The sequence below is a fragment of the Passer domesticus genome, chromosome 9 (assembly GCF_036417665.1).
Source record: "Passer domesticus isolate bPasDom1 chromosome 9, bPasDom1.hap1, whole genome shotgun sequence".
Taxonomy (NCBI): Eukaryota; Metazoa; Chordata; class Aves; order Passeriformes; family Passeridae; genus Passer; species Passer domesticus.
Genome location: NC_087482.1, coordinates 27,790,607 through 27,804,249, shown reverse-complemented (window position 1 = coordinate 27,804,249; position 13,643 = coordinate 27,790,607). Strand labels below are relative to the sequence as shown.

General features: G+C 38.8%; 1 protein-coding gene across 2 annotated transcripts in view; it reads left to right on the top strand.

Annotated features, from left to right (window-relative positions):
- The window catches only part of ATG7 (autophagy related 7), a 76,746-nt gene that overhangs the window by 24,196 nt on the left and 38,907 nt on the right, over positions 1-13,643 (top strand). For both annotated transcript variants that reach the window (XM_064432221.1, XM_064432222.1), the window contains exon 18: positions 6,530-6,652. In XM_064432221.1, coding sequence (XP_064288291.1) covers positions 6,530-6,652 — 123 coding nt within the window. The remainder of the gene's footprint in view (positions 1-6,529; positions 6,653-13,643) is intronic.

Here is a 13,643-nt window from a genome sequence, read left to right as displayed (position 1 = left end):
ATTCCAGAAAACAATGCATGCATCTCCCAGGAACTAAATGTTGACAAGGCCATGCTTAAACTGGCATTTCTTAAATTTCTGAGAACTCTACTTTCCTCCTTTTTATCATTCAAAAGAAACTGAAAAATCCCAAGCTAAAAAAAGCCCTGTTGGGACCTTTCAGAGCTGATTCTTCAGTGAGTTAATTCTCCATTTTCTGCCCATTGCAGCTCAAAATCAGGGTAGGAAATAGCAACAGGCAAAGCTCATTTGTATCACTCCTCTCCTACTCTGAATTAAAACAACAATCTCCTCCTTAAATGATTTTTCAGCACATTGTACTTGGCTTAGTTAGGATTTTATTCTAATTTGCTTTCATTTTTAATACTGATGATGGGAAGGAAAGGAGAGAACTGTGTGTGTGCAGAGGTGATTTCATGATTTGGACACGAGCCCAAAATTATGCCATTTTTGTCTCGTGCTTTCTAAATTTGCAGTTTCCAGCATGGCCTTGTTCAGTGCACACCTGGAGCACAGCTTTCTGCAGAACTTTGTTCTTCAGACTTAATCATGTGTGAATGCACAAGTTTTAGGTAATTCCATTTGAGGTAATTTTTGGAGTATTATCTTTTTTCATGTAATAATGTCAGGCTTTCCTGTTCCAAACCCATGAACTGAAAGGCCCTGAAAAATCATTCCATGATCCTCACAAAAGTGCAATTTTATTGCCTTCTTTTTCACAGCTGTATAACAGCATCATCTTATTAGACTTTTCTTGATGACTTTTTAGGATCAGATGGCAATAAAAATTGAGAATTTTGTGAAAAAGCAAGAGTCTGAGAATGAAGATTTTTTTAAGGAAACCAGAATTATGGGTTGTGTGATAAAATTTTGAATATTAACTCAGTGGCTCAGCTTGTTCTCCTCTAATTCAGGAGGATTTTTCACAGCATAAAACTTTCATTAAATTGCTGTTTTAACAGCAGATACATTTAATTTTGAAGAATGGAGCTGGCAAGACTTTTTTACATCTGTCTTATTTTCCATATGTCTTTTCATCAGGTGAACAGTCATTTTCTATCCCTGCTGCATGGCCTGTGATAAGCAGGGAGTTAACAGTGTGTAAAAATATATCCAGGCCTGTCCAATTTCTAAACAGAGCCTTGAATATTGAGATTTTTTGTGATTCTGAAATGTTTAGTGAGGTACCTGCCCCCTTTGAGGGAGGGAAGTGTTTAAATCCAGGAACTTGTTTTGGGGCTAAGTTACCCAGAAATCTTATTTAATGTAAATAATCCAGGGACTTGTTTTGGGGGTAAGTTACCCAGAAATCTTTAGTGTAAACAATCCAGGAACTTGTTTGGGGGTAAATTACCCAGAAATCTTTAGTGTAAATAATCCAGCTGGTAGCATTCATTCCTTGTTTTATTTTTCCTGGAAAGTAAACAGCACTGGTTCAAGCTCCACAGATGCAACCTACTTTGAAAAGGGGGAAAAAAAAAAAAGCCAAACCAAATGTAAATACTGGTAAAAAAGTTTGGAATTGATGTGACAGAAATAAAACAAGAGCCAATTTTGCATCAGTAGCCAGTTTCTTTGGGTTTGGAGCTTGTATTTTGTGTTTTTGCTTAAGCAGATATTAACTTTTCTGCTATAAAGCAATCCTGGAGCCAGATTCTCTCTGAATGTCTCTGTACCCAGCAATTGAGAGGACTTTGTGCAGAATGCTGTTAAAAAGAATATAACACCAAGGCTGCACATCTGTTTCTCATTTCAAAGCAAGTCCTTTTACTCCAAGCCTGTATTTTTTTTCTTTCTGCCATGAGATTTGGGGTTTTTTTTTAACTTCAGTAAACAGGCCAGAAGAAGAAGATTGCTCATGAAATGAGTTTCTGGGTATCATTTACTCAGAAAGCTTTGGCAGCCCATGGATTTGGTCCTGATGGGATGGTGTGCATCCACAGCTTGATTTGTTCTATTAAAATGCCCTTGTGTAAAAGAAACAGTTCTGGAGCTCTGGCTCTGTGAAGTGGAGGCTGAAATCAAGGTTGTGGCATCAACCTGAGACATTTGCATGTCAGGAAAGGTGATGTAAAAATGTGGCTTCTCCTGGCAGTGTTTGTAGCAGCCTGGAAATCCAGAAGGAATTGGTGATTTCCAGCTCTCCTAAGCTCTGAAAAGTGACCTGCAGGTGAGGAGAAGATAAGAGTTCCTTAATAAATCCTTCCTGCTCCAGCTTGCCAGGCTGGGTGCAAGAATTATGTATTTCTGGTTCTTTGTAATGCTTTTATAAATTTTTTTCCTGCCTGGAAAATGAATTGCTGCATAGTGACACATCACTGAAGGACTGGGTTTATTCCTGGAAAAGTTCAGGTGGGATTTTGTACATCTGTGGTCAGACAGTAACTGGTTTGAGATCAAGAACCATGCAAATTTGTAGCATTATTGCATTTGCAGGGTGCCCAGATGAAGGAAGGCAGGATGAATATGACTCCATGTTCTCAGAAGGCTAATTTATTATGATCTATATTATATTAAAGAATACTATACTAAACAATACTAAAGAATACAGAAAGGATACTTACAGAATGCTAAAAAGATAATAATGAAAACTCCTGACTCTTTCCAGAGTCCTGACACAGCTTGGCACTGATTGGCCAAAGAGTGAAAACAACTCACAGCAGAAACCAATGAAACAATCTCCAAACACATTCCAAAGGAGCAAAACACAGGAGAAGCAAATCAGATAATTATTGTTTTCCTTTTCCTCTGAGGCTTCTCAGCTTCCCAGGAGAAAAATCCTGGGTGAAGGGATTTTTCAGAAAATATGAATGTGACATAGCATCTCTCAAGTATTTTGCTCCTGTAGAGCTGTTCCTTGGGAGGATCTCACTGGGACCAAGGATGAGAATTGTTCAGAAGTGCAAGAGCAAATTCATGCCAGCCTTGGGCCTTTGGGCTCTGCTGGACATGATTAAATAGGAGAAAATTTCCTTTCCATGCAACAACAAATTGGTCACTTATTAGATCTGGAAACATTTTTTAGAATTATTTTGTGTCTATTTGTTGTTCAGACTGGTTTTATTCCTGTGTGATTACTCCCTGTGTGGTCTCCTGGCATAGCAATCTGAGATTATTTTGCCTCATTCTTTTTCCTTTCTGAGGGCTGGGCAGTGGCTGCTGAACAAATCTGTGCCCTGTTCCATTATCAGAGAAAAGCTGCTACTGAATTGGGGAGGAAAGGTTAGATGTGCAGCTTTGTGGAGTTCCTCCCTTTTGTGGCACTGGAAAGTTTCCATCATCTCTCTTGGGAAATAAAGTCCCTGAGGGTGACAAAATGTTCTCCCAGTCACTGCCATTATCAAAAGGATTTCATTATAGTGGGTATCTTCTTCACTGGTACCTGCTCAGGCAGCACATGTGCTGCTGCAGGTGGTTTTTGGCTCCCTGATATGACGTTTGTTGGCTCATGTGCCTGGAATTCTGGATTTAAAATTACTTAACAAACACTTCCATTCAGAAGGCACTGCTTTTTACTCTTTGTAAAAAGCAAGTCATTAGAATCAGCAAGTACACTTTTTAATACAGCTTTTCAGGCCTCCGTGGTTGCTGCTAGAAGAAAAAAATGTTCTTTATTGATGTGCTTTAGGTTTTTAAGATCCTGTGTGCATGGTCAGGTTAGTTACCCAAACCAGAATTTGCCATTGTGGCACCATGGAAGGTCTCTGCCACACAGGGGGAAGAGGAATGTTTAACTCTTTCCATAGCAATGGATTTGGTCAGGTTAATGTGTACCAGTACAAAAAAATCTAAAAATAATGTACCTGCAACTCCTGGATCTGCAACCTTATTAATATTTACTTAATTCTATTAATATTGATATTAATTTCAATGAATTTGATTATATTTTATATCATAATTTACATTTGTAGGATGCACTAATTCTTAATATTTATATTATATATGTTTATGTATAAATTTTAATTTGTGTATTTATGTATAAATTTTGTGTATTTATATATAATTTTTTATTTGTTCTTTATTAATTTATTAATTTTATTAATACTTTAAAAGGCACTTAATGAGAGACTTCCTGGCATTGTCCACGCTGATGACAGCACAAAGGGCACTTGGATTTAAGGAGAGCTGCTCCAGGTTCTCCATCCCCAGCAGTTCTGGCCCCTTTGGGTACCAGGGTGAGCTCAGGAATTCCTGGCAGGGGCTGGGCAAGGTCTGCCCATCCTGAAATAAACCAGGGCAGCTCTTGCTCAGCACCCTGGCACTCTGAATTTGTGCACTCACTGAGGGAGCAGCACATGGAAATTCTCACTGCAGGCTCAAATCCCAGATTTTGGAAGCAAGGATGGAAGCAGAGTTTGCTGAATAACAAACCCAGCCAGCTTTAAGGGCTGCTTGATGGATGAGCTGTATATAGGAAGGTTGCACTCAATTCCCTGCTCTGCTCATAATATTTGCATAGCCCAAGGTGGTTTACATCTTTTAATAAGTTTTGCCCCTGGGAAGAGACAGAATATCTCAGCGTTGTTGTCCCTGCGTTTCTCTGAGGTGCTGTAATAATTTCAGATAAGGCTGAGGTTCACTGTGCAGGCTGGGGATGGTTTCAGTGGGCCACGAACTCTGATCTGTCCTGCAGCACCAAAAATCTGGGTTGTGGTTCCTCCAAAAACCTTGGGGGAAAACAAGCCAAAAAGCCAAAACCCCCTGCCAGGGTGAGGAATTCCCACAGGCAGGGCTGTGAACACACTCCAGGCTTAGAAATTGGTGTCTGTGCCAGAGACTGCTGCACTTGGGTTGTTTTAGTGGGATTTGGAAACTCAGAATTCTCATTGGATGGGTAAAGCCACAGTGCAATCCCACCATATTTAGTGGATAATACTGAGAGGACACATCTCCAAAAAAATGCTGAAGTTGTTCAGTTCTCTGTATTGCATTGTGAATGTTGTGTTATTTCATTTATCTCAGGCATAAAAAAATAATAAAAAAAACCCAAAGAAATGCTCCCAATATTGTTTTTTTAAATCCTTTTTTCTTTTTTTAATTCATGGTTATATTTATCAGTCATTGCACACACACACCAAACCCCTATGGCAAATGAAACCTTTAAAGTATGAAGAACAATTTCTGTAGATTCAGGAAGAGAATGTAAAGTGCTGATTTTGTTTATTTTAGAAGAATAAGTGTGGTCAGGAAGGTGCCAAATGTTTGATAATCACCTTTATATCTGTCTTCCTTTTCATACTTCTGTTTCAGTTGTTTCTGTTCGTGTTTTTTGATCCCTAATTATGCATTAGATAGTTTTGCATGAAGAGCTGAGTGAGGATCCCGGTCTATTTTTATCAGTAGATTTAGAATCCTGTCAGCTAAATATAAATACGGTTTTTAACGAGCCTGAATTCCAGTGTAAGAGCTCACAGGATGTGTTTTGCTGAAGAATGTTGTTGGGCTGGCCAAGTTCCCACAGTTTTATCAATGAATTGGGTGTTTGAGACCATTAGGAATTGTTAAGCTAGGGAGGAGTGAGGTTGTTGTGAGACTAAGTTGTGATTTTATGAATTCTGATGGGAGATTTCCATTCTTGTGATAATCCTGCCTTTTCTGGATCCTGGTGATCCTTTCCCTGTCACACATCCTGCTCCTTTCCATTTAAATGTCTGTGGCTTTGAGGTCCCTGCATAAATCCTGCTCTGCTCCTTGAAGTTCTGCAGGAAAAGCTGTTTGGAATTCATCAAGCTCAGCTGCTTCATCTGAGAGCAGGGGATGAAATGATCAGAACTTGGAACAAAAATAAGGAAACAATGGATCCTGGGATTGCTCAGGCATAAGTTCCTTCCATTTTCTGCCTGCCTGCTATCCCAAAAGGTGTGGGATGGGGGTCATGTTTGATATTTATCTTCTCTTCCCTTAATCTGCATCTCCCTGGCTTGAAATCAGCCTGGCAACTCCTTCCCTAAGGCTGCAATAAACTTCTTCGTGGTCTGGGCCTGAGAGGAATATAAACTAAAACCTCACAGTTCTTGGAGGAGCTTGTAAAATTGTCCAAATAAAAACTTAACTGGGAAAATTAAAGCAGAAAAATGGAGAAAGATACAAGAGCCTCAGAAGCAGGGATCTCTGGAGGCTGGGGGTGTTGGGCTTGGACACCTACTCGGGGAATTTTTCAGGCTGTCCCAGCATGGTTCTTTCCCTGCACTGCCCCTGGAACAGGCTTTACTGTGTGTTGTGGCACTCAAATGCTCCTTTCATGGCTGTGCAGCCAAGCTTTCCTTCTTGCCTTATCATCTGTCATAAAAAATTTATTCAGAGCAGGAAATCTCAAACCCCATTTCTCTTCCCTCTTGCTTCCACCTTTCCTCAACGTAGAGATTGAGCTGGGGAAAATGATTGTTCTGTTCTGTGTCCTTTTTACCTGTTTGCAGTGTCCAGTCATTTTCTGAGGAAGATTCTGCTTTTATTTTGTGAGCCAAGTATGAGGATGAATCAGATTATGGGTATTACATTTGAAACACTTCTCTGTTTGTTTATTTGGCAGGTCCTTGAGCAGTATGAACGAGAAGGGTTTAATTTCCTAGCCAAAGTTTTTAATTCTTCACATTCCTTCTTGGAAGACTTGACAGGTCTGACTTTATTACACCAGGAGACACAGGCTGCTGAGGTAAGCAAATAAAATGTGGATATTAATTAATTATATGGTCAAATGATAGAATGAAGCAGTGGTATTTCATTTACAGAATGATTGACACAATGATTTAGACATTCTCTTAAATTAATTGTAACTTTCTGTACCTGAGTCTTTCAATATTACTTTTAAAGGAGGCAGGTGACTTGGGTTATGTGGTGTGAGGAAATCAATTGCAATTTTAGACCAATTAAAAAGTAATTATGCTGCTTGGTGGATTATAATGGTGGGGGGGGGGGGAAATGCTGTTTATCTGTCCAGTGACAAAAAAGGAATTTGGGCAGAAACCTGGGTGTATGTTTGATCTCATGGACTGGTGATAACTCAATATTGAGTTGTGCTCCATAAAAAATCAAACAGGTATCTCCTAATATTATATTTAACAATGATTTGTAGTCCTTCCTCCTGCCAATATCTACCCTTGTGCGCCATCGTTTAATTTTGGCACAGCTGGATCCCAGGGCTGCCTCTGAAGCAGTGATTATTCAGTCCCTGCAGCCTGTGCAAGTGCTGCAGCTGTTTTTTCAGCTGGCAAGGGCTCCACAGTGCTTCTTAATAAGTTTGGGGTGGATAATGATGACTTGGCTCTCTGTTTCATGTTTCAAACTTTGAAAAATAATTGTAGCAGATGCTGGAAATGCGAACTGTAAAATACCTAATGCATTCTGAAATCAGCATGGTCATACCTAGAACAAATTTAAATATATATTGAGAGGGATCCCAGAAGGGAAAACAAGCACCCTTTAACACATGCCACTCATTAACAGCAGGAATAATTAAAGTCTGATTGCCAGGCCTGACTTTCAGTGTCTAGTTTGCTAATGTAAAACATAAAAACAATTTAAATTAGTAATGTATTATTAGCAGGTATTAATCCATAAATCCCTTTTGCAGCTTCACAATAGGTATTTGTTAATGAGGTTTTAGATACTCTACAAATACAGAGTCTGGTGGGAGTTTGCTGCAACTTACTGAAGTTCAAAGTTTTGCCCAAAACCCAGAATTTGTGTCCTTTCAAAAATGCTGGGGTACTTCAGTGAGGTTTATGCAGTGAAATCACTGCTCAGAGGTGGAAAATCTGACATAACAAGTATTTGCAGAGCTCACATTTTCAAATTAGGGTAACTGTCATAAAACCAGGGAGCTTGCTTGATTCTTCCCTCTGGGACTGCTGCATTTTTGGGAAAATCCATCTCTTTCAGCAGTTGAACAGTCTTGGTGAATCTGTGTTCCTGAATGGCAAGGGCTGACAGGCACATTATTTATGGAGATCCTGGAGCACCCCTGCTTGCTTTGGATTAAAACCCAGCTCTCTGTTACACTTTGCCACTGAAAACCATTACATTTTGGCTCTGAAAAACAAAGAGGTTGTTTTGTGCTCCTCCACAAGTCTCTCAGTTCATCATCCAGGGCAATTCTTAATTTTTTTTAGGTGCACAAGAGAGTGCTTTTAATATCTTTTCTGCAGAATTACTCTCCTTTAATATCTTTTCTGCAGAATTACTCTCCTGTCCTGAGCTCCTTTTCTCTTGTATTTCAAGCTCCTTTTTCTCACGCTGCAGCTGGGGACTGTGAGCTCTGTAAAATGATTTTTTTGGGTTTCTGGCTGCTTTGGAGCTGCTCTTGGCAGAATGTGTTCTCTAAAATGGAGCCATTGGATTTGCTAAGGTTGCTGCTCCTTTGCTTTGAGATATTCTCATTACACTCTAAAGCCTGCAGCAAAAGCACTGAGAGGTTTCACCACGTGGGGATGGCCTGGTTTGGGATGGGAATGTTTCATTTTTCTGGTGAGAAATTATCTGCTTTTCACCACTCAAACTCTTCAGAGGGATTTTGTGGATTATTGGTGCATTTGGAGGCCATAAAATGGCTTCTGGTAACTGCAGATTTTCCTTTCCTCCTGTCTAGTAAAATCTATCCAGAACTATAAAGAAAATAGACTTGTAAAGTTAGATGTCATCCAACCTTCTATTTACCCAGTAACATCATAACTGGGTTGTAATTCCATCTATAAATCCCTGATATTTCACTAATAAACCTGCCTCTGACAGGGGAACTACTCAATCTTGTGCTTATTTTTAAAAGGTTCTCTGTTAAAATGTGCATTCACTCAGAGCATTTCATTGAACATTTTGCCAGGAGTGTTTTGTTGTGCTCAGAAAAAGTGTTGTGCTGCTCTTATGTTTCAAATTTTTAAAATATTTTTTTATTTTTAGTTCACCTAAATGCTTAGCTGCTTTCATGATGTGTGTGTAAAAGTGCTTTAATGGGAATTTTTTTTCTAAGTTTTGAATTTGCCTAAAAGAGAATCAGGGTAAGTTGTGCATTTTCTGTAGGAGTGACTGTTAAATACAACATTTTTGGATGTATAGCCTGAATTTCCATGAAATCTCCCCCTACATGATTAGCACAGAGTGTGTTTGCCCAGATTTAAGGAACACAATTTGCAGTAAGATATAGAAGACCTTTCACTTAGTGAAAATCTTTTTTTACTTGCACTGCTTAATTCCTATTCCAGGGCTATGCTGTTGACCATAATATTTTAATTCATTTAAATATGTTCAAAGTTTTAATACATTTTAAACTTAATTAACTTAAACATTTAAAACATTTTTTAAAAAATATGTTTAAAATTTTAATACATTTAAATAGGTTTAAAGTTGATGCAAATTGTGGGTTTTTAGTCAACAGAACACCTATTTCTTACATCATAAATGTTCTCCATGCCTTCCTTAGCATGACAATTAATAAATAATAACACCAGCAAGCTTTCCTCTCCTGCCTTGAACTGACATTCAAGTACATTTCAGGCATCTGCTCCTTCTACATCTGGCTTTAATTTAGCTTCTCTGGAGCATTTTGCTGGTTTTTTTTTTCCAGTTGGCTCTTTCTGAGCAGCTTGGGCAGCAGGCTGTGATGCCCCAGGCTGGGGGCAGCAAGGGGAGCTGTGGGAAACTCCCCTGCCAGCACTCAGCCCTGTTTCCCTGGATCTGTTCACCTGGGGAGCTGCCTGAGCTGATGGGAGCTCTCCATTTCTGTTTTCCACATCACTCAGGCTCCTTTCTGCAGAGCTCAGCTTCTAAACTCGACCCTTGCTCGCCCTGCAGTGGGGTTTAATGGCTGGGCTTAACAGAGAGGCAGCCTGAGCATCCTTGGGCTGCTCATCAGGGCTGGAGGTGTGGAACTGAGGCAAAAAAAGTGAATAATTTCCAGTTAAAGCATGGCTGGGCTGCCCAGGACTGTTCATATCAATGCATCCCTAAACCCAACTGCTTTGCTCCTCACATGCTCCAGATTCACCCTGCAAAGGGTTAATCTGTGCAGATGTAAAGATGCTTACCCTCTGAAATTTCTAATTCAAAGTTTTCTCATCCTAATTCACAACTTTGCTGATGTGCTCAGCTCACTTCTCTCTGCAATTCTCATTTCTCTCTGGAATAAGACACAAGTGTAAATATGCTTTTCTTTGCATTTCAATTTCTGAATTACTTGGATGCCTTACTGCACTTCCTGCTTTCATCAGGATGAAAGAAGATTATAAACACGCACCAGAAATAAAATTTTCACTTGGTTTTCTGATTAAAAAACAAGGAGTAGAAGTTGCAATCCAAGAGGATCATAAAGAGCTTTAGAAAAAAAATTAAATCTGTAGCAGAGTTCCTATATTTGAATATGGATTTAAAGGTCAGGTATGGTGCCAGCAGGTCATTATGTCTGTGCTATTTTACTTCAGAATGTTGTATTTCAAGTTTCTGTCTCTCACAAAAAGTGTGGAATCTGTAGTTTCTGTGACAAGTTCTTGCAGTCAATGAATGAGGCCTCTTTGGCATTTCCAAAATCCCTTTTCTGTATCCCAGACAATCCTAATGAATGAAAAAAAAGATTCATGCTAGTAAAATACTCAGAGAAAATAAAGACAACCCAATTTTATCATTCCTGCACTTATCTGAGGTTTGTTCCTAACAATTTTTCAGTCATTTCTTGAGGAACAAGGCTTAGCTGCAGAATAAGCAGCTGGTATTAAAAAGGAACTTTGTGCTTGTCCTAATTTGGAAGAAAATTCAGAATTTCCAGTGTGCTTTTCTATTAAAAATATCCTGCTTGTTTCTGATTCTGCATTATATTATGCAGTATATTTAATGCTGAAACAATAACATATGAAGAGCCAAAAAAAAAAAACCCAAGCAAAACAGAAAAACCCAGCTACAACAATATTGTAACAGCAAATTCTGTAACTTGGCAGTTTTTCTCTGTCAGCCAAGTATTATTCAGAATGTAATTTTATTTGGTGTTATGAAAACTTCCTAAAGAAATCATTACTGATGGGTAGCCCAAAATTAATATTTGAGACTTTGCTGTGACTGTAAGCTTTTTTGTTTTCCTTCATGTTTTTAATCTAGTGGATTTCTGGAGAAATTAATTTTGACAGATTCAGGCCTGCCCTGGAATTTCTTTCTTAAGAGATTAAGAGATTAATTTGTTTTCTTTTAAGAGGTGGGTTGTTTTTTTTCTTTTTGAGTTTTCTCATGATGTCAATTAGTGTCATCATTTTTCTTCATTTATCAAGTAATATTTCCTGGCTCTTTGAACAATGATTATTATTTTTTTTCTGCTGATGCCTTCTGCTGCTTTTGGAAAGGTTTAGAAATACCTGTAAAGTGGTGCCTCTGTGTGCTACCAAAACATGAGCTCCTTGCCTTTCCCCTGATACCTTCAATGATAATTTCAATTATTATCATTAATTATATTCAAATTATCTTCCTGGGACTGACGTCAGAGAGTGATGTGCACAAATACTCCTGTTTCATGAGATAGCTGAATAAATGTGTGTTTGTCCCTTCAGGACAGGGAGGGGCTTGTGCAGACATTAATTTCTTTGGAGGGAAGGCCAGTTAGTATCCAGTTATCTTTTTTGTTTGAAATATCAAATATATGGAGAAAAAACCCACTGAAAGAAATTGAATAATGGCATTTGGGTTAGCAACAGGTTTTGTTGTTTGGTTTTTTTTCATGGGTTTTTCATAGGGTTATTTTTTGATGTCTCTTCTTGAGGTCAGGCACGACTTTAATTTACAATTGCTGTCTTATTGTCAAAACATTGATAGAGTTTAAATCTCCATGTAAAATGTCACAGTCAATCTCCCGTAACTATAAAATGGAAAGTGCCAATAGGAATAAATTTATTATCTCCTCACCTTTTATGTGAGGGAAAGAGGCTTTGCAAGAAAAAACCTGGAGCAGCATTGAAGTGCACTGTGTTCTTCAGGAAGCTTCTGCAGACAATAACTGCTGGCTGCTTTTCCTCTTTGTGAGCAGTATTGATCAGTGCAGGTGATCAATATCAGCCCTTCTCTCCCAGGGGGGCTCTGGCCTTTTTGAGCTTTTCTCTTTATTAATAAAAGGAATTATTTTTAATAAGAATGCAGCTCCAGTCCAGGTGCAGAGGTGCTCTGCTCTTCTCCATGCCTCATTTCCCTTGCCCTGGGTAGATCAGCACCTCAGCAAGGAGTACTGGGGCTGAGGAGGTAAAGCTTTGATTTGTGCTGGGGAGGTAATTGATGTTAAATTGTACTTTATTGAAGATTTGAGAGTAATTTAAGCTAATAATGAACACAGCACACCAAAATTTTGAAAGGAACTGCTAAACTGAAGCTGTAAAATCTTTGTTTTGGGGAAGCAGTTCTCTTCTAGAGAGAGTTTCAAATTCTGTTGACTCTTCTTCCTTTGGAGAAAAATTCTCCAGTAAATGAGAAGTAATGAAATTCAGGGATTAAATCTCTTCCATTCCAAAATATTTTGTCACAAAGAAGAATGAATAGACTGTTCAAAATGCATTCTGTTATTCTCATGTGAAGAATAAGAAATTACACAACACAGACAAACACGCTGATGAACTTCTTTAATTCTAATTAAGACCATAAATTCTACAATGTGCATCTCAGTCCAAGAGTATGAGTGCTTGTTCAAATAAAATAAAATTTAAAAAAATAGGAAAGTTTGCTGCTGTCCAAATCAGTGCCAGATTTCAATAAACACCAATTGTTTCAGTCTTGCCCAGAGGTGCTGTGAATGTCTTGGGGCACCCCCTCAAGTGTTAATTAAGTTACTTCATTAGGGATCAATGTGCTCTGCTTGTCCTGGAGCCTGTGAAATGTTGTCCACCAGAATATTTTCATTGTTAACCATGTTTGCATGCTCCTGACAATCCAGATTTCCTCTGGAAACATCTCCTGGACTTCTCTGAGGGCATTTCTGTCAGGGTGAACCCATGCAGGCAATTGTCACATCCCCCAAGTGCCTTGGTGCTCTGTTATTGCCACCAGCTGATTCTCACCCCAAAACCCCTCTGCACAAGCAGCAGTGGCTTCTCTTCAGCTTTGGGACCAATTTTCCTGTAAATATAGGTGGCATATAGGAAATATATAGGAATATAGGAAATGGTAATAAATGAAGTTGACTGAAATGTGAAGAGCTGCTGGAAAATCCTGTGGCTTTAGCACAGCCTCTCTTCAATGCCAGCAGTTGCTAAGTCACAGAGGAAATTAAGCACCACAAATTTTAAGAACAGAACATCAATTTTAAGACATGCTCCTAGGTGGAAATCTCATATGGAAAACTGTTTGTGAGCAACTTCTCAGCTGAAAATTTTCACCCTGGCTCAGGGTTCCTTCCTTTGTGAACCATGAAATAATTTTACCAGAGTAAGTGTTTAAAGATTTGCATCCATGTTGCTGCTGAGTTTTGGTTGACACTAATTTATAAAACAGGCAGGTTTGAGAGCCTTTAAAATGAATATTAACCTAGCTCCTACTGGCCTGAGCTCTCCTTCTATTAGAATATTTTCCTGGTGTTTGCACTTTAATGAACATCTCTGCAAAGTGCTGGTGTTTCCTTTCCCTCACTGTAGTTCAGGTTCTCCTGAAGTTTCTTTTTTCCAACACTTTTTTAGAACACATTAAAACCTGGT